The sequence below is a fragment of the Meles meles genome, chromosome 18 (assembly GCF_922984935.1).
Source record: "Meles meles chromosome 18, mMelMel3.1 paternal haplotype, whole genome shotgun sequence".
NCBI lineage: Eukaryota > Metazoa > Chordata > Mammalia > Carnivora > Mustelidae > Meles > Meles meles.
The window spans coordinates 37,968,126-37,990,499 of record NC_060083.1 but is presented as its reverse complement, the minus strand read 5'-3'; the positions used below and the strand labels follow the sequence as shown (position 1 = coordinate 37,990,499).

At 41.8% G+C, this 22,374-nt stretch overlaps 1 protein-coding gene across 1 annotated transcript in view; it reads left to right on the top strand.

The window, feature by feature from the left end:
• The window catches only part of UTP18 (UTP18 small subunit processome component), a 41,877-nt gene extending 21,729 nt beyond the window's left edge, over positions 1 to 20,148 (top strand). Inside the window, exons 10-14 of the mRNA XM_045985720.1 lie at positions 2,217 to 2,340; positions 12,054 to 12,228; positions 17,248 to 17,390; positions 19,146 to 19,184; positions 19,955 to 20,148. Of these exons, the coding sequence (XP_045841676.1) occupies positions 2,217 to 2,340; positions 12,054 to 12,228; positions 17,248 to 17,390; positions 19,146 to 19,170 (467 nt within the window). The 3' untranslated portion in view covers positions 19,171 to 19,184; positions 19,955 to 20,148. The remainder of the gene's footprint in view (positions 1 to 2,216; positions 2,341 to 12,053; positions 12,229 to 17,247; positions 17,391 to 19,145; positions 19,185 to 19,954) is intronic.
• Positions 20,149 to 22,374: the final 2,226 nt, after the last annotated feature.

Here is a 22,374-nt window from a genome sequence, read left to right as displayed (position 1 = left end):
GATGAGAACTTTTAAGATCTACTCTCTTAGCAGCTTTCAGATGTGCACTACTGTATTAGTAGCTGTGGTCGCCATGTTGTACGTTATCTCCATGACTTATTGTATAACTGGGTTAAAAAGTTGTGTATGTGGGGTTTTTTTAAGATTTATTTATTTATTTTAGAGAGTGCACGAGTGGGGGGAGGGGCACAGGGGGAGGAGAGGAGAGAGAGAAAGGGAGGGAGGGAGGAACTTCCTCCTGAGTAGGGAGCCTGCCATGGGGCTTGATCCCAGGACCCTGAGATCATGACCTGAGCCGAAACCAAGAGTTGGACACTTAACTGGTTCAGAGTCAGAGTCCTGTGTTCCTAATGAAGTGGCTCTCGGATCCTAGGATGGTCAGAGTGGGAGAGAAGAGATGGAGGGTCAGAGATACTAAAATTTGGTGTACGAACTGGATGCAAATGTAAAATATTTACAGATTTGGTCGTTACTGTGGAGGTCTTATTTTCCATAACAAAGGTCTTAATAGCACAGGGAAGAGTAACCCAAAGTCTGGCTTTGGTAACATCTCCATGACCTTCCCGCCGTTGATCCCTCTTCTTCCCATTTTAGTCTGTTGCTAGCTGGGCTGATGTTAGAACTAAAATGCCCTCCTTTATTGTAACATTACAGACAGATGCAAAGATTTTCAAATTTGACCCTGTTCAGTTTTTTAAAATATATTTTACTACAACTTAATCTACACCCTCATGTCAGCCTGGGAAATCATCTTTGTCAAGGAAATAGTTGAAATAGGGAGCTTAATTGAATTCTCATTGGGAGGATAAAAATACAGAAAAGCGAACCTTAGGGGTGCCTGGGTGGCTCAGTTCATTGGGTGACCGACTATTGGTTTCAGCGCAGGTCATGATCTTAGGGTCCTGGGGTCAAGTCCTGCATTAGGCTCACACTCAGCTTGGAATCTGCTTGTTTTTCTCCTTTTGACACCCCCCCCCAATAAATACATAAATAAAATCTTAGAAAAGTGAACCAGAGTGCAATATCCACAGAAAAGGCAGAGATGAAATGGGTGTGTGAGGAACATCTTTGTGGTGAGTGTAGGGGCATTAAGAAATCTTTAAATGGGTGTGTGAGGAAGAGGGTGATCATCAGTATCATGGGCCTGTAGGGGAGAGAAAAAAGAATGAGGGTGGATTTTGGCAATAGTCATCTCTTTCTTTTCCTTTTTTTTTTTTTTTGTTGTTGTTGTTGTTGTGTAAGTTTATTTTTTTTTTAGTAATCGCTTTATCCAGTGTGGGGCTCGAACTCATGACCCCTGAGATTAAGAGTTGCATGCTTTTCTGACTGAGCCAGGCAGGCTCCCCGATCGTCTTTACTGTCATGGAAGTATTCATGTTCCCTTCAGATTTAACATACTCCTCAGTCATACACATTTTCCCTTCTCTAAACTGTTTGTGCTTATTGGTCACAGCTGACATTTATTACTTCTTAAAAGATTTATTTAGTTAGTTTAGAGAGGGAGTGCATGCACTTGAGCGAGGGTGAGGGGAGGAGAGAGGGAGAGGGAGAAAGAAAATCCCAAGCAGACTCCCTGCTGAGCATAGAGCCCAGAGCAGGGCTCCATCCCAAAACCCTGAGATCATGACCTGAGCTGAAATCAAGAGTTGGAGACTCAACCGACAGTGCCACCCAGGGGCCCCTCACAGTTGGCATTTATTATTGTTTAAATTACTTGATAGTAGGTAAGTTGTATGTATCTTAAATTCCCTTGTGGTCTGGATCCCTTCATTCTCCCTTCCTCCATCATGACCATCATCATCAATTTGGTGTCAGTATCCTGACCTCACGTGGAGGTGCTCTAGTGCCTGTTGATGGAGGTTGGAACTTACTATGGTGGGTATTTTGTTTTTTGTTTTTTCAGATTCTCTCCCCATAATTCATCTGAGCGAAATGTAAAAGTTTTTTCTGGAAGTTCAACTCAAGCCAAGAGTTTGTGATTTTCACTCTAAACTAAAAGATACTGTTTATTAACTACTGATTAGGGTACAGTTTCCTATATATGGGAATGTTTACCAGAAATATTTTTAGGCTAGTTTTCTAGACGTAGGACATTTATAGTAAGTTTTTGTTTGTAGTCCCTTCTAGTATTAAAGAAGGGCTAAGAATGGCAAGTTCACTTGGCTTTCAAGTTTAAAACAAAATTAACCAAACCCTTTCTTGGCTCTTTTATGCAGGTGATGGGGAAGTTTATGTTTGGGATGTGAACTCTAGAAAGTGCCTTAACAGATTTGTTGATGAAGGCAGTTTATATGGATTAAGCATTGCCACATCTAGGAATGGACAGTATGTGGCTTGTGGGTAAGTAAAGAGGTTTCTGTGACTTTAATCATGTGCTAGTGAGAAAATGCTAAAGAATCAGATATACTGGGGGCATCTGGGTGCCTTAGTCGGTTAAGCATCGACTCTTGATTTTGGCTTAGGTCATGATCTCAGAGTCATGAGATCAAGCCGCACATTAGGCTCCGTGCTAGGCATGGAGTCTGCTTAACATTCTTCCTCTCCCCATGCTCTTCTCCTCGATCGTACTCTCTCTTTCTAAAAGACATACGTAAGTAAAATTTAAAAAAAGAGAGAATTAAATATACTAGATAGTGCCTGAGTGGTTTTGTGTATAAACTCTTCAGTAATAGTCAGTACACCCAGGTGTTTTGCATTTTATCATCTTAATGCAGTGTTTAATAATGTTAATGGTGGCTTATGAGCTCTTTTGACAAGGAAATACAGGACTGCCTTATATCATTATATTTTTTTCTTATGTTTGGCATATTCATTTGATCACATCAGGTTTTCTTATTGCTGTTTTGGCTTGCCATTGACAAGGAAACAGAATAACTTAAACCGTAGGTTTAAGTTTTAAAGGTACTTAAGCAGTTTTTCTTTATTTGGCTAGTGGTATAAATCAAACATAGGCTCCTTAGAAATACTGTTCGTTAGTATTGTGGAAACTTTGAAAATATCATCTAGAACATGTTACTGTGTTACCACTGGAAGAAAATGGTAATTACACTGGGGGAAAGATGGCTCTGAGACTTACCTGGATTTCTGAATTATCTTACCGACCAAATCACTCATCAGTCCCTATAACTTTAGAGCTTCCGATAGTGGATTTTTATGACTTTCTTAGACTAGACACAACTTCAGTCAAATCTTCCCGGTTGAGAGATGCCATCTGGAAGCACAGCATAGTCCACTCTTTCTTCACTCCCTCCTTCAGGGTTAAAATTGGGGCAAATCCTCATAAACATTCCCACTACCATTTGAAATTAATCACCTCCTACCTTTGGGGCATGGGGGAAGGGAAAGTAGGACCAGGCTGTGGAGCTTAGAGATTAGGTCAAAACCAAGGCCTTGACAAAAGCCCCTTCGTGTCCTGTGTTCCCTAGTCAACATACCTGCTTACAGACTTGCAGGGAGGGATATCTTGGGGAGGAGGGGGTAGCCCAGCGTTTGCCCAGAGTGTGTGCACTATGGCAGCAGCCCATGGTTGGCAGAACTTCTGGCCCTAAGACTCCTTTATTTTTTTGTTTTTTGTTTTTTTTCCCCTGGAACTAAAACTCCTTTAAGATGAAGACTGGTTTGAAACTAATTTTAAGCAAAATTGCCCCCAAATGACCTTGACTTAAATTTGTGAAGTTAGTCTTTTTCTGATCCTTTGCCTCTCTTTTTTGAATCACTTTTATTATTTTAGTCATTGGGCCCTTTGGAGGACCCAAAAAGGAAAGAATCTAATACTAGTTCAAACTCTTTTTTTTTTTTTTTAAGATTTATTTATTTATTTGATAGAGATCACAAGTAGGCAGAGAGGCAGGCAGAGAGGAGGAAGCAGGTTCCCTGCCGAGCAGAGAGCCTGATGCGGGGCCCGATCCCAGGACCCTGAGACCACGATCCGAGCCGAAGGCAGAGACCCTAACCCACTGAGCCACCCAGACTCCCCTAAACTCATTTGATTGTGCTCAGTGTAATGGAATTCTGGTTCTGATGTGCTTGGCCAAATTATTAGTTTTTTATTGTTACACCTGTAGAGAAAGGCCATAACCTTGTTAGAGGAATTTCTGAGGTTATTAGGGAGGTGGGGAAGAGTTACTGGTAGTACAGAAGCTAGAGGCAGGAGAAGCTGAACCCCACTGGGCTGGCTGGCGTTCTCTCCCCTTCTTCCTTGTTCTTCCATCTCTGCCCTGGTCCTCCTCTCTCTACCCTCTCCTGCCCTCTCTGCTCTCCTCCTAATACTGCTGTGAAACCCCTCTGTCTTGGTCTCTGCTTTTAGGAGTTGATACCTTTGATCTAAAAACTCATGTTTTGTATCTGTTACTTCTTTTGATTCAGTGTCCTGACTGCATGCTTTGTTTGTAGTTTTGCTCTGATAGGGCAGTAGGGAAACTGTTGAAAATAGAGAGCTCTAGTCATTTATGTTACTGTTTTTTTAAAAAGATATTTATTAATTTGAGAGAGCGAGCAAGCCCATGAGCAGGGGTGGGGCAGAGGGAGAAGCAAACTTTGTGCTGAGCAGGGAGCCTGTTTTGGAACTTGATCCCAGGATCCTGGGCCCATGACCTGAGCCAAAGCCAGATGCTTAACCAGTTGAGCCACCTAGGCGCCCTACACGTTACCGTTTTTATGGCATTTGTTAATATAAGGATTGCTATATACTTTTAGAAAGCTTTCATATTAATTCCTGCAATATCAGAGTTAGAACGTACTTGGGAAATCTGGAAATCTCTGGACTACCCTTCATTCTGTAGACAACCACTGATGTCAGGAGTGTCCTGGAAGAGACCACTGGAATCACTGATGAAGTGATCTGGAACCCTGTGGTCTCACGGTTTCAGGGGCAGTCCTCTCACTCCGCGGGGTGCAATCTGTAGTTAGAGTGTACCTTTGCTGCATCTTGTGTCAGTGCGTTAGGGTGTCTTGGTTTGTGATTTCCTAGCTGGTCTGGAAGTCAGTCGGTTCAAAAAGAGACACGTGACTGTCCACTAGGTACAAAGCACTGTGTATTGAAGAGTGGAAAAGAGTTGAGACATGGCATGTTCTCTGTTGTGTGTGGCGGCGCTTTGTGGACAGGGGCTCTTAGGACCTCGGACAGCAGCTTGCCAAATTCAAATGACCATGTAAGGTAACGTGGAGATTCTCCTTTGTTTTGTTTTATTGCTCTAGTCTCTCTGCTTACAGTGGGGGAATTGGGAATGTCTCCCGCTGCAGCCATGGCCCAGATCATGAGATTAGTCTTTTGCCTTTACTAGGGGTGCAAGCTCAAACCACTTTGGGGCCTTTGCATTGTGAGAATTTTAGGTCAGTGCCATAGAAATACCTATTTTTGTATTTTCAAATCTAAGTTCTGTCAGTGATGAGGGATTGTTGATTGTAGTCTTCATCAGCTTCTTATACACAAATTAAAGTTGCCTTTTTGGGGCACTTGGATGGCTCAGTCGGTTAAGGGGTTAAGGTCATGATCCCAGGGTCCTGGAATCAGCCCCCTCATCAGGCTTCCCGCTCCATGGAGAGAGTCTGCTTTTCCCTCTTCCCCTCCCCCTCCCCTCCATTGTGCACGCTCTCTCTTTTGCTCTCAAATAAATTAAATTCTTTAAAAAAGTGAGAAAAGTAAAATTGCCTTTTTATTGTGCTTCCCATCTAAGTAGTTTCAGACTTTGAATCATAATTATAATAAAGAGATTTAGCAGCAAATTTTTCCCCAGCGTTTACCATGTGCTAAGGACTGTTGTTTTTCTTATGTAACTGTATGTGTGCATATGTGTGTTTATATTGATTATATATTGTTTATTTTTATAAATTTATATAAATTATATATATAAATAAATTTATAAATATATAAATAAATATATAAAAATTATATATAAATTTATATAAATATATAAATAAATATATAAAAATTATATATAAATTTATATGAATTTTATAAATATATAAATTTATATATTGTATATATATTTTTCACATATAAAGTAATTCTCATTTCCTGCTTCACCAATATAGGTGCTGTTCTCTCCGCCTCACAGGTGTGGGAGTGGAGGCGCCGTGATTAGGTAACTTGGTTAAGGTCGAACAGAGAGTAAGGGAGAGCCAGCTGTTGCAGCCCAAATAGTCTAGTAGCAAAGCTGGGACTCTAAACCCCTTTACCATCTGTTTTGAAGGTACATCTCCCTGCATTTGTGTTTTTAAATATGTACAGTGTACTAGGAGTTTTGTAAATTAAAAAATCTTACAAGAAGCGAAGAGAATTTATAGTCCAGTTTATCTTGAGTATGAATCTTTTTGTGCTGTGTACATAATCCCTTTGGAAGATCGACTTCAAGCATTCTGTGTTTCAGCTTTTCCATAGCTTTATCTTTTATCTCTTTAAATCTCTAAATGTCCCTTGGATTGCTGTTTCTCCTACTTACATCTGGGTTTTAAGCTCTGAGCTTAAGACTTTGCTTCAGAGTTTTGTGATTTCAGTCACCTCTCTGGGTTTGGAAAATATGGGAGCTAGTCTTCTGGAACTTAAAGCTAATAACCCAGTGTCTCTTTCATCTTTGTGCTGTAGGATATTTTAGGTGTTTTTATTGTCTTGTTTCTGTTTCCTCCCTTGTATGTATCTGGATGGCATCTTAACCCACTGAGCCACCCAGGCGTCCCTCTGGATGGCATCTTGATCTAATCCTGCACGTCCATCACACTTGCCACTGGCCACATGTGGCTAGTTAAATTTAAATTAATCAAAATGAAAATGTGTTCCTTAGTGACACGTGCCCCATTTGAACTGTTTGGTAGGCACACATGTGTCTCGTGGCTCCCGGTGGACAGTGCAGGTCCAGAGCATTTCCATCATCACAGGAAGGTGTGTTGAATTGAGCTAGTTCAGTTTATTTATTTATCCCTATCACTTTATTGATAGGGAAACAGAGGTCTAAGAGTTGGGTAATTTAAGTTTTGTTTATTGGTTGTTACTCATTAAACCTGATTGTTGGCAGAGCTGGGTCTGGAACTCAGGTTGTCTGGTTCCCGGTTCTGTGTTCTTTCCACACTGCACCCCCCGAAGATTTTGATTCTTATTTTCAGAAAATACTGGATAATTCAGGGCTATGGAAAAATATGAAATTCATTAGTATTTAGGGCCTGGAGTTAATAGTCTTTTAATTTTAACTCTTCTTGAACATATAAAATGGTTTTCGTTTTAGTTCATCTAGAGAATCTTAAGGGCATACATGTTTTACGGTGTCAGAAAAATCTGTTTTATTCAGTGATGTGTTTCTGTGCTTGCTTCGGCAGCACATATATTCAGTGATGTGTTTCTGTCTTGGTTTTCTCATTTATAAAAACAGTGACCATTTAGCTAGGGATTTTGAGATGAAGAATGACAGCGTGCCATCGCATTCTCATAGTTCATGGTCCCATGGTGAGGACAGATGGATCCATGTGGCTCTTTCCAGACAAGTCATCAGGAGGTCTGCGGTTGAGATACAGTGTCTCTTAAAAGTGTAAGGATTGAGTGAAGGCTGTTGTAATGGCCACCTGGAAAAGTATTTTTGTAGGTACTGGCACGCGAACTAAGCTTTGGAGGGCCAGATAGGATTCAGAGAAAAGTGTTGCAGGTAGTGGAAAGGAAAGGTATGGAGAGGAGAGGATTCAGATTTGGTTTCTGAATGGAGTCCAGATGGGATGACTCCTGAGGGCTTAGGTGACAAAGGGAAGCAGGAGGAGGACAACTTCTGGAGGCCTTCTCACTGTGTTGAAGAGTGTGGACATTACATTGAGTGGAAAGAGAAAGCATCAAGGATTTTTAAATAGAGGAGAGTCATGATCATATCTAGATTTTAGGGTTTAAAGTAGATAATTCCCATGACAGCTTTTGGGGGGCAACAGGTACAGGGAGCCTTGAGGTCATTGCAGTGGGGCCATCGCTAAGTACAGTGGGAATGGGAATACGAGAGAGGCAATGATGTTTGTGATGTAGTTCAAAGCTGCTTAGAGAATTGGGATGGAAGAGAAGCAGTGACGATCTCAGGTTGTAGGCTTGAGCAGCTGGAAGTGTGGACTTGTCCTGGTATGATGGGGGAAGAGGAAGAGGAAGAGTGTGAAGACGTGCATTCGTTTCCACAAACAGTTAGAAGTGCGGTGTGTCTCAGAGTAAAGGCACTTATCTATCTATTTATTTATAAAAAGATTTTATTTATTTATTTGACAGAGAGAGAGAGAGTGAGAGAGGGAACACAAGCAAAGGGGAGCAGGAGAGGGAGAAGCAGGCTTCTCGCCAAGCAGAGAGTCTGATGCAGGGCTCGATCCTAGAACCCTGGGATCATGACCTGAGCTGAAGGCAGATGCTTAAGAACTGAGCCACCCAGCGCCCCTAAAGGTGCTAATTTAGATGTGATTGGAGCTAGGTGGTCCATAGGAGTAAGTGAGATAATGAATGAGATGCTAGAGGTAGAGGTAGATGGGAAATAGAACCTTGGGGACAAGAGTCCATGGAGAAAGAGGTGGCTGTGGATAAGAAGAAATGCAGTAAAAAAAAGAAATTCAGTAGCGTTCAGTCTCAGAGTATTCAGCAGAGGAGAGGATTTGAGTTCTGTGGTCGGCCTGTTTGCTTTAAGTTCTGTAGGCTGTCTGTGGCTATGGTGACCCCTTAGTTGTGACAATTAAAATGTCTTCCCGGGGGCAGAATTGTTGCTCATTGATGACTACTATTCTACTTTATAGTTTCTTCTTGCTCATAATATTAATTTCTTTGTGGCCCCTGTGTGCTCTTCCTATATGCCTTTTTAGCTTTCATACCCACCATCGCTGTGGTTCCCAGTCCTAATCCATAAGGCAAACCCTGATCCGGCTTAAGTGCCATCATTCCTCTTTGTGAAGATTTTTGTGTACCGGGACACTCTGTGGTTGCTGATCTGCTAAATAGATTGACTGCCTGTGACTCAGGAACTTGCTTCTAGCCCAGTCAGCTGTGGTTGTGGGTAGAAGGGTAGCAGTCATGTCTGCTTCTTTACGTTATGTCTTGGGATCATGAACTGAGCCCAAAGCAGACACTTAACTGACTGAGCCACCCAGGTGTTCTCCTGTTTGTTTTTTTGTTTTTTTAGGATTATTTATTTATTTGACAGAGCACAAGCAGGGAGAGTGGCAGGCAAAGTGGGAAGGAGAAACAGGCTCCAGCAGAGCAAGTTTAGCCCGATGCGGGGCTCAATCCCAGGACCCCAGGGATCATGACCTGAGCCGAAGGCTGTTGCTTAGCCAACTGAGCCATCTAGGCGCTGTCCCTGGTTTGTTTTTTGACTTAATGTCTGCCTTCCCCATCTCGAGTCCTGTGTTGTCCACAAAGTTTCATCTGGTCCAGCTTCACCTCATGCTGATTTTCCTCTCTTTGATGTTATAGGTCCCAGACAGACCTTAGTGTGCTGTATTCTATTCTCTTGTCTTTCTGGCTATTTCATGCAGGTATATTTTTTTCTGGGATAAATTCTTTCTGATATTTTGTATTCCTGTATTACATAGTGTTGGATATACAGTTCTCATTCAATGAATACTGATTATATTAATGTAATATATATTCTATTATATATACATATATAATATATATTAATTAATAAGTAACTTTATTAGTATATTCAATAAATGCTGGTTACTCTCAATGACATATTAGAATCAGTTATATCCTTTTTTTTAAAAATATTTTATTTATTTGACAGAGAGAAATCACAACTAGGCAGAGAGGCAGGCAGAGAGAGAGGAGGAAGCAGGCTCCCCATTGAGTAGGGAGCCCGATGCGTGGCTCGATCCCAGGACCCTGGGATCATGACCTGAGCTGAAGGCAGAGGCTTTAACCCACTGAGCCACCCAGGCACCCCTCTCCATTTTGTTATAAAGATTTTAAAATTTATTTTAGAGAGAGTGAGCAGGGGTGGTGGGGAAGGCAGAGGGAGAGGGAAGGGGAGAGAGAAACTCAAGCTGACTCCACTCTGAGCACTGAGCCCAATGTGGGACTGGATCTCACAACCCTGAGATCATGACCTGAGCCCAAACCAAGAGTTGGATGTTCAACTAACTGCCACCCAGGTGCCCAAGAATCAATTATATTTTGTTAGCAGAAATACCCACTAATAGAATAAGTTTCCATATATCAAAGTGATCAACTTGTGCCATTTTTCTTCCATAAATTTAATCAATATTCAAATAAGAATGGGTAGGCATTTAAGGAACCTCTCACATTCATGATGGTAAGATTCGATATAAGGGGCATCTGGATAGCTCAGTCGGTTAAGCGTCTGCCTTTGGCTTAGGTCGTGATCCCAGGGTCTGATATCGAGCTCCATGTTGGGCTCCCTGCTCAGTGGGAAGCCTGCTTCTCCCTCTGCCCATCACCCTGCTTGTGCTTTCTCTCTCACTTTCTCAAAGAAATAAATAAAATCTTTAAAAAAAAATTGATGTTTAGAAGAGAGCCATATGGATTATAACTTTTCGTCCTTAATTAAGATGGATTTAGCCATAAATCAGTGTTTAGCAAGAAAAGAGATTTGGTATAAATACTATCAGTAGATATTTTGATCCAAGTCAAAAATACAAATAAGGAAAAGAGGAAATTTGTCTTAGTCCTTTCAGGTTGCTATAATGAATACCCATAGACTAGGTAGCTTATAAACAACAGAAATTTATTTCTCCTCTTTCTGGAGTCAGGGTACCAGCACAACTGGGTTCCGTGGAGACCCTCTCCCAGGTTACAGACCATCAACTTCTTGTGTCCTCATGTGGAAAGAGGGAGAGAGTTTCTGGGGTCACTTTTACGAGGGCTCCACCGGAATGACCTTAATCTCCTCCCAGAGGAGAGGCCTCCTCTTGGAGGCCCCACCTCCTAATAAGGGGCGGGGGCTTGAATTTCATCATAGGAATTTTAGTGGGGCACAGATACTCAGTCTGTAACAGAATTAAATAAACCAAGGATATTTGTTGTGTCTCCGAGTGCTTATGGTTACCTCTTCTTAAAGGGTTCTGAGAATCAAATGAGAAAATGTCTCTGTAAGTAGTTGCAAGACTCCAAAGCTCTCACATCTTATTTGTGTGGTTGGCTGTCATTCAGGTGTAGAACCCTGTGTGTGAACTGAATTGGTCTCGTTAATGCAGTGTGTCTGGCTCATTGTAGGCAGGCAGTACTTACTGAGAGAATAAATGAGGATGTTTGAGTGGGAGTGAGAGCTCATTTAGTGGAAGATCTGTGTGTCACCCTTGTGACTTTGAGGCTTTAGCTCTTGCATATTTCAGGTTTGTGTTGCATTTGCTAATGAAGTTTGATCTAAGTATTTATGAATTACAAGTACCTGGTCCCTGTTCCTTACAAATGGTGCCCATAACAGGAGGTCGTCTGAACATTTACTGAAAGTTCCTGTCTGTGAATGATTCTGTTAATGGGCAGGTCATCAGGATTTACTCTTTATGAGTACTGGATGTAATTCGTTGCTGTAAACATTTCAGTAAACAGAGTGCATGGTTGCTTCCGTAATTCTTGACTGTGGATATTCCCAGGAGAGCGGAACTAAGATACCTGTTAACAGATGCTGCTCGACACCGTTTTGGCAGTTCTCACAAACATAATAGAGTAAAAAGAGAAAAGAGGAACTCAAATAGGGAAAGGACAGCTCTCATTCTCATTTTCAAATGTTTGGTTGGCCATAAACACCGTGGGAGTGGCAGGCTTGGTCTCAGTCTTGTTCACCTTTGCGTCTAGTGCCTGGCATAAAGTTGACATTCAGTAAATATTTGTTGAAGGAATAAATAGTGGAGAATCTAGGCTTTCTTGGATTCTCTAGCTCACAGTTGAAAAGCCATCGGAGTTAACAAGAGTTTAGCAAGATTGCGGTAGAACTGGTAGAATGTGCCTGGCTTTTTGCCTTGGGATAAACCCTACAGCCAAAATGCTATGATTGCTACAGGTATCAGTATATGGGGTTCAGTCTATTCATTTAGGTTGTGAAAGCCATTTTGTTCTTTTTTTTAATTTGTTGTATTCCCTTTTCTTTTCTCAGTTCTAATTGTGGAGTGGTAAACATATACAATCAAGATTCTTGTCTCCAAGAAACAAATCCAAAGCCGATAAAAGCTATAATGAACTTGGTTACAGGTGTTACTTCTCTGAGCTTCAATCCTACTACAGAAATCTTGGCAATTGCTTCAGAAGAAATGAAAGAAGCAATCAGATTGGTAATATATCTTTATCTTTTTTTAAAAACATCATTTATAATCCTTAGGCTCCACACTGGGCGTGGAGCCTAAGTTAAAAAAAAAAAAATTGAAATGTACTGAAGGATTCCTTCCTCTCCCAAAAATCTTAGAACTAAGTTGAAAACATGGAAAGATAGTAGGAAAGAAGAGTTGGATTATTTTAAAAAAGAGTAGCTTCTTTTGATGTAGAAATTACAAGTACTGGGGCTTTTAGGGGGTGTGGTTATAGAAGTGGTGATGCACAGTAGCCTCCGAATTTGCCTTAAGAAATTTGTTTACGGCAGGCACTTTATTTTTCTACAGTTTTCTTTCCTTATCCCTGCCTTTTTTAAGGCCTGCTGTTGTAATGGAGGAGGCAGTTCTTAGATTTTGAACATAAATTGAACTTGAAAGCAGATTGTGTAAGCAGATTACACTTTAAAAGGCTAGCTCGTACTTGTGCGTTTGCCTCCCTGCCAGCGGTCCCCAGGACCTCCCCCAGGTTTGTTGATTTCCTAGGACTCACAGGATTCAGTGTATGGTCTCGTTCATGGCTGAGAGTTACCCCAGGGAAAGGATCCACAGTAGAATCAGCCAAGGGAAGGTATAGTGGGCAAAGTCTGGAGGAGGCCAGGCACTGGCTTCCAAGGGACCCCTCCTAGTGGAGTCACAAAGGCCATGTCTCATACCTCCAGCAAGTTGTGACCACGTGGGTGGAGTGTGTTCTGTCAGGCAGTCCCTCATTAGGGGCTGTGCTCAAGGTCTTTATTGGCAGTTGATCATGGAGCTCCCCTCCGCCTCGCATGCACCAAAATTCTGGGCTCCCTGAAGTAAAGGCAGGTATTCAGCAGAAACCACATTGTACAAATCCTTCAGGCCTGGTGAGTCATCCTTATCCATTAGGGAAAGTGTCACATCAGTGCAGAGAACTGTTTCCCAGTTAACTTGCCAAACGTGATTGAAGGGCCACCCTTGCAGGAAGGCCTTTCTGAGGATAGCAGCCTCAGGTCTGTCTGAACTCCTTTCTGCCCAACCTCAGAGCCCAGCTGACACGTCCCTGCATCTCTGTGAAGCTTCCTGTGCTGTAGGCAGAACCGGTTTCTTTGTTATTGAACCGTTCTTTGCCGCAGACACCAGGTACCCGCATGGCCCGGAGCTCTGAATGGTGGTACTGCCTGTGGTGGTATCATGCGTATGCTGCCAGACTGTAAGCACCCTACAGACATTCTTAGCTTTATTTCATTCACTTGCCAGAGGGTCTTGTATACTTTATTAGCTTCGTGTAATAGTGTATAGTTCACAAAGATTTACAAAGAGGTCTTCAAAAAAATTGTGCGCCAAATAACAGTCCTCTGAGGATTAACTCATCCAGCGTCAACAGCCAGTAAAGGGCATGTGCTTCTAGGTTCTCCATTCTTCCTGGGACATCAGTGGTGTTCCAGCTGAATTCCTGTGCTCCCTAGAAGGTGTGCAGAACTCCAGATGGCAGGTAGCACAAAGGAGGAGGTGAAGTCCTACCTGTAGCACACGGAGCAGCTGTTGTCCGTGGTGTCTATTGACATTCTCCATAAGCTTTTCTTGGAGGGAAGAAGGATTCTGTTGGAAAAGAGTGGAAAGTATAGTACTGTGTTTCATTGCCTTTGGGCTGAATGAGTCCTTTGGTGAATGAAGGTTCTAATTCAAGTCGGTTTTAAAATCCCCGTTCCTCTAATGGGAGTAGTGGGCTAGCACACATTAACCTTTTATCATTTTAATGGTAGTAAATTGTTTTAGAAAACCATGGGATCCACCTCCTGTTGACATAATACATTTTGCCAGCCGCCTAGTAGTTAGTTCTGCCTCGTTTGCTTCAGTGATCACGGCAGCATTTATGGTTTTTTTACTGTGGCAAAATCACACAAGGAATTCATTAGTAACAGCCAAATCCCATTTTTTAAATGGTAGTCAACCATAATATCTAATGGAAAGAAGCCAGGCATGGCAGCCTCAGAATGCCTCAGTGAAACAGCCTTAGTGTCATTAAATGCAGTCTCTCAGAATTATCCAAACAGCTCTGTTATCCCAGCACAAAGCAGTGAATGTAAATCCGGGCCATTGCACCAGTAAGAGACACAGAAGTTAAATTGTTACTGCATCTACGGTCTTTGATGTAGTGGGAAGTTGTGGAAGTTCTTATCCATTAAATAAGGATGAGTGAGCTTTTTACTTGTTGAATTTTGATAACGTGGGCCCTAAAATGTAATGACAGATACGGTATTGGAGGTAAAGGGAACTTTCTGAGGTAAAGAAGTTGGGTTTTTATGTTTTTTTTCCCTTTCTTTTAAAGATTTATTTATTTTAGAGAGTGCGCATAAGCACAGGGCAGGCGTGGGGTGTACGGGCAGAGGGAGAGAGAGACTCTCTCCCTGGTATCATGACCTGACCTGAAATTAGGAGCTGGCCTTTTAATTGACTGAGCCACCCAGGAGCCCGTGGGTTTTTTGTTTTTTGTTTTTTTAATTAGCAGTTCAATAATAGCTTTTAATACAAGGGCCATAAAGAGAATTTCCTCTTAGCAGGTAGGTGGGAGTTTGTCTGAGGGAAGAAGTGCTGATTCAGGGGGAGACTCCACTGGGGGACTTCAGAAATAGATACAGCTGGGTCTCTTGGGAGACCATTGTAAACATGTTTTTGCTCTTGATAGTCAAATCTAGAGGAGGTAAATGTAAAAATAAGTTGTTGATGAGGTGGGGTTTCTCCTCCATCAGAAGGAGCACACTGGCCTGTTGTGTGAAGCTGGGGCTGCTGTGTACGGTTGTGTAGGTTATTTGTTGCCTGAGGAGACACCATTTATATCACATACTTTATTAAATGTGTGTATTTACTACAGTATTTCTGATACTGTCTTCTGTTCATTTGGCTACAAAAATAACACCGTGACCTTCTGGTAAAAATGGGCTTTTAAAAATTGAAATGTGTTTTTTGCCCCAATTTTTGCCCTGCATTGAGCTCCCTGGTTGTAATAAGCAGTTGACCTAAGTAAGAAGTTACATGAATCCAAATTAAGAGACTGTTTTTTCTAATTTAGTTTAGAAAATAAAAGGCGTGGTTTAATATAATTATCTTTAGGAAGTCATTCAAGTGGAAACGTCGGTTCTGGTTTGTTTTGTTTTGGAAGAGTCAGAAAAGCAGCTTCCAAGACTTCAAAGTCATGCCAGCAAAGTTAAGGAGCAAATATCTGGGACATAGTGTACAAGTACCAGGTGACGTATAGTGAGGAAACAAAAGTTGGACATAGGACAGTCCTCTTGTTGGCACTTGTAGGAAATGGTGATTTCCTGATAGTCTGTTCCCATGAGGCCTTGGATCACCTGTTCAAAGTTGGCACATGCTTGGAGGATGCAAACTTCCGCTAGCCTAAGCAAAACACAATTAAGCCAACCACTTACCAAATTCATATAATTTCCACATTGCCAAACTAAGTGTAAATAAATTTTGCAATATTTATATTGTAGCATCTTTCCTAAAACAACTAGTCTGCTTTATTAAGTACTTCTTCTTTTTTTAATGTATTTTTCAAGGAACCTTTATAGAGAGTGGTTTTTAAGAAGTTTAAAAGTGAAGATCAAGGGTGCCTGAGTGGCTCAGTGGGTTAAGACTCTGCCTCCGCTCAGGTCATGATCTCAGGGTCCTGGGATTGAGCCCCGCATCGGGCTCTCTGCTCAGTAGAGAGCCTGCTTCCCCCTCTCTCTCTGCCTGCCTCTCTGCCTACTTGTGATCTCTGTCTGTCAAATAAATAAATAAAACCTTAAAAAAAAAAAAAAAGTGAAGCTCCAGTCTATGTACTGCCAACTCCGTGGCTTTAATGGGTGTAGATAGTTCTCGTTAGTACTGATGCCTCTGCCTTGATGCCATGCCGTGCAGGAAGAACGTGCTTTCTGGGAAAGTCAAGAATAATTAAGATGGCTTGGAGATTCACTGTACACTGTACTTTCTTGATGAAAGGCTCAGTAGCTCTCTTCCAGAAGGAAGAGGGCCTAATAAGTCACTAACCAAAACCTGTTTACTAGGTGGGTATATCACTGGGTTTTACCCAGGGCTGGTCTGTGAAAATCACCTTGGTTGGATGGCTTAAAGCCTCATCTGAAAGTGTGGCGGGTGACAGACCACCAGGGTGAACAGCTGGGTGATAGCTGTCTGCGTGTGCCGGAGCACGAAGGGGCTGTGTTTTTTAGAAGACATGGAGGGTATTTGAAAGCTAGAGTTGTTGACCTTCCAGTCTCCTTCAGGTGACTGCTTTAGTGCCGGGGTTTGGTTTATCCACAAATCGGATGAAGGCTTGTGTCAGCCTTGGGCTGGGGCTGGAGCTCCTTTTCCCCAGAAGTATACTCTTGGAGAAAGAGACTATGCCTCCTCTTGTCTAGGACTGGCCCAGAAGTCAGCTTTTTGGCTCTGTTTAAATCAGAACACAGTTGCACTCGATGAACCAGGTTTTCGTGAGTTTGTCCTTCAGAGGAGATTGGAAAAGGCAAAGAATACATAACAGATTGGAAAGGAAAAGTGTAGAAAGGAAATCATATGCTATTGGAATAGTAGGGTAGGCCTTTCCTGGGCCTCAGTTATGTAGAATCAGACTCTTCATAATTAAAGTATCTGTGTCCTGTGACCAAATTTTAGTATTGTTCACTGTGGTTGTTAAGTTAGAACATTAATGGGTACCGCTGTTGACTTTTTACTTGAGTGTGTTCTGTTTTTTAATTCACTCAGCAAACACCGGAGTCTCGTAGAACACCATGCTAGATGCTAGATTAGAAGGATCAAGGAGATACTTTCTTCTCTTTCCTCCTTTCCCTCTCAGTCAATAGCACATGGAAAAGCCAATTTTAATTTCAGGACACTTTGGTTCTTTGAGAGAATTATACATTGTGTGTACTAAAATTAAAATGAACTCTTTGTTCCAGCAGAAATATAGACGAAGCCTAAAATTTAAGGAAGATGAGTTCACAGTTGTGATTTAAAGCTCTGTGTTTTTTCCTACAGGTTCACCTTCCCTCCTGTACAGTATTTTCAAACTTCCCAGTCATTAAAAAGAAGACTGTTTCTCTTGTTCATACCATGGATTTTTCTCCCAGAAGTGGGTATTTTGCCTTGGGGAATGAAAAGGGCAAGGCCCTGCTATATAGGTGCGTATTATTTATGTTTAAACATCAGAAGTACCTGTTACCTCCTGAAAGTATGAAGAGATACTGCTGTTACATTCCCAGTTCTGCACTCACATGTAGTTTATTAATTCTGTAGCTTATTGATCAGCTACTTTTAATTATTTAATTAATAATCAGGTAGATTATTAATTATAGCATGTTTAAGTGGATTGTCTTCATTATCTAACAAATTGTGTTTATTTATTAAAAGATTTTATTTATTTATTTGACAAAGAGACAGTGAGAGAGGAAACACAAACAGGGGGAATGGGAGAGGGAGAAGGGACCCCGATGCGAGTCTCAATCCCAGGACCCTGGGATCATGGCCTAAGCCAAAGGCAGATGCTTAACTGACTGAGCCACCCAGGAGCCCCTGAAATGCATTTTTCTACCATAAAATGTGACTAGCAGAAAAGTTCACCTGGAGATTTATTTATTAATTTTTAAAAAAATTTATTTATTTTGGGGGGCACCTGGGTGGCTCAGTGGGTTAAAGCCTCTGCTTTCGGCTCCGGTCATGATCCCAGGACCCTGAGATCATGGCCTGAGCCAAAGGCAGAGGCTTAACCCATTGAGCCACCCAGGCACCCAAAATGATTAAAATCTTTAAAAAAAATTTATTTGGGAGTGGTAAGCTGTGTTTTGAGAATGTCAGTTTGAGGAAGAGTAGCCACTTTAAAAATATTGCCACATTGTTGGTGGTTTATGTTTATATTAACCTTTGCTGATTTGACAATTCACTATTTACTCTACTAGATTTACGTGATTTTTTGTTTGTCTTACTTGTTTTCGGAAAGAGGTGCTGCTTTCCCTGCTTCCCTGCCAGCTGTAGGCTGTAAATAAGGATGTCAGCCACAGAGATGTCTAAAAGTTATGCTCTGTCCAGGTTCTTTTCTGCACTCAGCATGCTTGGCTATAAAGCAGGAACAAACAAACCCTAGTTGCACGGTTGCTAGAAGATACGGGTGACAAGGCGGCTCTTCCTGGGGAGCTGACGAGCTGGGAGCCTGTGACTTCACTCAGAGCACTTGTCCTTGCTCTCTTGTGTTGGTGTTGAATACTGCGTAGGACCCTGTGTTTATGTTTGTATCAGAGAAGGCCTGCTTTCAAAATACTGAAATCTGGTGTGAAGAAAAGGAGGATTATAAATTGGTTTTGAGGAGATAATTGTGAAGAGAGGATATAGCAAACGTAATATGGTCTCAAGTTCTACTTTGAAAGGAAAATGGGATACACTGGGAAATTGATATATCCCATCATTCTTAGTCCCAGTCATTTTTGGAGTGATTCTTTCAGTTCAGGTTTTATAAAAAGAATGCAGGTTCCTACTGCACCTAGAAATTCTCTCCCAAAGCTTTGGTTTTATTATAATTGAATCTTCTTTCCTCTAAGTTTAAGCACCAGAGGCCATTAGAGTTTTCTCGAGAGCATTGCTGTCTAGTGAGACTATTTCTAGCAAGTGGCTTGGACTGACACGTCTGCTAGGTATGGCTGAGCGGGTATTTCATACAGTCCATTTGATGCTTTGCAGTAAGCTTAATGCTTTTACTGAGATCTGAGGAATTAGCTTTAGGATCCTTCAGGATGTCAGGTTGAGAAGTCTTAACCTAGCTGCCCCGTGAGAATGATTATGATTACATTTTTTCCCCCCAAAATCTTCTTAACGTCATTTTCATTGACAGTACTCTGGGTAATCATTTCAAAGTTACTTAGATAATTTGTCTTTTACTTTTTCAGGTTGCACCATTACTCAGAATTCTGAAGAGAATATTTGAAGTAAGAAAATCCTTTTTTATTGATTCTTAGGGTTTTAGGATTCACATCCGTTGCTGTCATTTGGCGGAGGGACCACATGGGCTGGTCTTTGTTTCTTTGCTGCTGGGTTGCTGTATCTTTGGGTAGGGGAGTAGGGTGGAAGTAGATCAGGAAGAGCCTAGTGGACTTGAACCTTCCTTGGGCATTTTTATTCCAAATCCACAACAATCTGGATCTGTGTTTCTGAGGTCTGATCTCTAACATGGTGTTCAGTAATGTTCATCAGAATTGTTATTACTGAACATTTAATCCACAGAGGATAGACATAAACACAAGAGATATATCTTCAGATACAATTATAGCTCCCATGAGCTCAAAACCCCTTATTTTGTATGTTTTTTGAGAGATTTAAAGTAGCCTGCTCCGTGGCTAGTTAATGGTAGCTTGTCACAGAGCTGGTTAATGGCTGGCCATTAGTTTTGCTGCCCAGTATTTAAAACAGTGGGACATGCTTCCCTTTCCGTGGCTTGATCTTTGACTCGGAGATGTGGTAGTTCTGAGGTTGAGCTTTGCAGTTGGCCTGTTCGTCTCTTTTTTGAGATTCGTATGTTCTCTACAGATTGAGGAGACTCTGGGAATGATACAGGGTTAATTGTTGAGCCAAACCACATTAGCCAGGAGGGGAAAGCAACCTAGCTGTCGTGCCTCCCCAGTTACACAGCCAGCCCGTACGTTTTTGGGTGACCAGCAGCTGTAAATCAAGTGAATAATTTCTTCTGTTCTTTTCTCAGATCCAGTTGAGCCACAAGAGAAACCTGTCTCAATGTATCTTCTCAGAAGCTTTCTGAATGTGTGATAACATATGTATAATGATGTATCGAGCCAGCTGTGCTTATTTAAGTCTACAGAGCTGTCTTATAAACAGATAGCAACTTTTGTTTGAAAATAAATGCATGTTGTTCTTTCCTTCCCACCTACACACAAACACACTGTCTTGGATGTGTTTCTTTTCAGACTGAACATGAGAGATTGGAAACACCTGTCTGTAGCCAGAAATAATACAGACAGATATTCTTCTGTTTCACAGTTTACCCTAATTGCTATTTCCCCCTTTCCCAGCAGAGAACTCTCCATGTTTCGGGGTATTTCAGGGTATCAGCTAACAACCTCTGTTGAGATAGTAAGGTCATTTGGCTTCACGTGAGAGCAGTGAGAAGATTGCATGGAATTAATTTTGAACTTCCAGGTTTTCTTGAAATGGTGATAATGGAAGTGAGAAGACTCTTCTGGGCGTTTTACTTCAAATGGTTGTCATTGATGTTTGTTGGAGAGGGGTCCCATGAAATTCTGGCACATGTGTCCTACTGGCTTCCTGGAAATACTTAGTACATCAGTTTAAATGTTCCATTTAATTTAGGTTCTGGGGTTGCCAGTTTATTTGCACAATTCGGCTGTAGTATAACCTTGCTTTAAACTGATATTGGACCGTGTATTTAAGGAGTATTAGTTGTGAAAAGTATCAAGTAGGGCTACGAACCTTCACCCCACCTCCTTGCGAATACCTGGGAAAGTCAAGTTAGAGGAGGAAGTTTTTCCAGTGACAAAGAATGGTTCTGACTCTGCCCAAAGAAGTAATGGATCCCGGTTAAGTATATTTAAACAAACAGCTCAGGGAAGGGCTTCTTCTGTATCTTCAAGGCCTTTCCAGGTCCGCCGGTGATGACCTAGAGCAGCCCTAGATGATGTGTTACCGAATGACAGGATCTTTCTGAAAGGACACTTTGTTTTAAGGTGGGCTATTGTGTGTAATTGTAGAGGCCCTCCCCAGTCCCCTCTTCTTGGCAACAACTTCATAGTAATACTGGTGCTAAAAATTTCAGTCCTGAGACCAGTGGACTTGTTAGTGCTGTTCCTCTCGAGAAGTGCTAGAGGGCAGCATTGGACCGTGAGTCTGCCAAGGCAAGGCTCTCTCGTAAGCTGTTTATTATCACCTTGTGTTTAACTTGAGCTACATCGTTGTTGATTTCAGATGTGGATACCAAGCCTTATATGTGCTTATTCTGCATATGATTTTCAGTTCCTGAGAGTGTAAAGATTTACAGGAATTTATCATTCTAGAGAAAATGATGAAAGTCGGAGTTGAAATCTTAACTACTTTTTAATGTCTCTAGATCATTTTTACACTCTCCTAGGGGCAGAGCAAAGAATCCCCAGTTCTAATCTCTAAGATAGATAAATGTGTTCTTTGTTCTCCAGACAGATACGCTACCAAACCTGCGTCTTGTCTTTTAATGTTTATATACCCTCGATGGCAGTTGGGAATTTGAGTCAGGCTCTCATGGTTTTTTGTTGTTGGTGCCAGGCTAAGTCCTCGAGGAGATGAGAGCCACCGTCATGATCTCATTTACACAGTTCTCTGTTGACACTTGCTACAATAGCATGAATGTGGCTTCTATGTGTTCGGGGGCAGACGTTTTTGAGCCGGGAGGTGATAATGTTGCCATCCAGAGCCTCACAGGATGTGCTCAGTTTATCTGGAGTGATGATGAGTTGAGATCTTTGGTGTATCCTACTCCTCTCTCCCCTAACCCCACTAATGGTCAGTGAACTAAAGAATTATTAGTCTGCTGAAATCGTTGGTATTGTTTGAGCAAATCAAGGTGAGACGTCTTAGCAGGTGCTAAGTGTGCATGTGTGTGTCTCTGGTGAGGATAATGGGGCCCTTTTCAAGTCTGCACAGAATGTGTGGCCCGCTGGAGTGCTTGTAGCCAGCATCTCTGTGCTTCAGCCAGCAGGCGGGATGGGAGCAAGCAAATGCTCGTGAAGGAAAGTGCTTGCCATGCTTGTAATCAGCTCTCGATAGGCTACTTGGCCTCCCACATACATGCATCTCCAAATCCATCACAAATTACATGAGACATAAGCATTGTCTATTCCCTTATGAGGAAATGGGGGTTGGGACAAGAGGTGTGGGGACAAGGTAGAACGTGGGGTGGGAACAGCGTTTTGGAGCCCCTGGCGCTATACTTTTGCTGATGTCAGTATATACATGTAATTTCATGAAATTTGCATTGTTCCTCTTAAGGAAAATGATAACTTTTTTTTAATAGTCACAACTTCTTTTCTTTAGATTTTATTCATTTATTTTAGTGCTTGAGCGGGGGGGGGGGGGGCAGAAGGAGAGGGAGAGAGAATCAAGCAGACGCCCCGC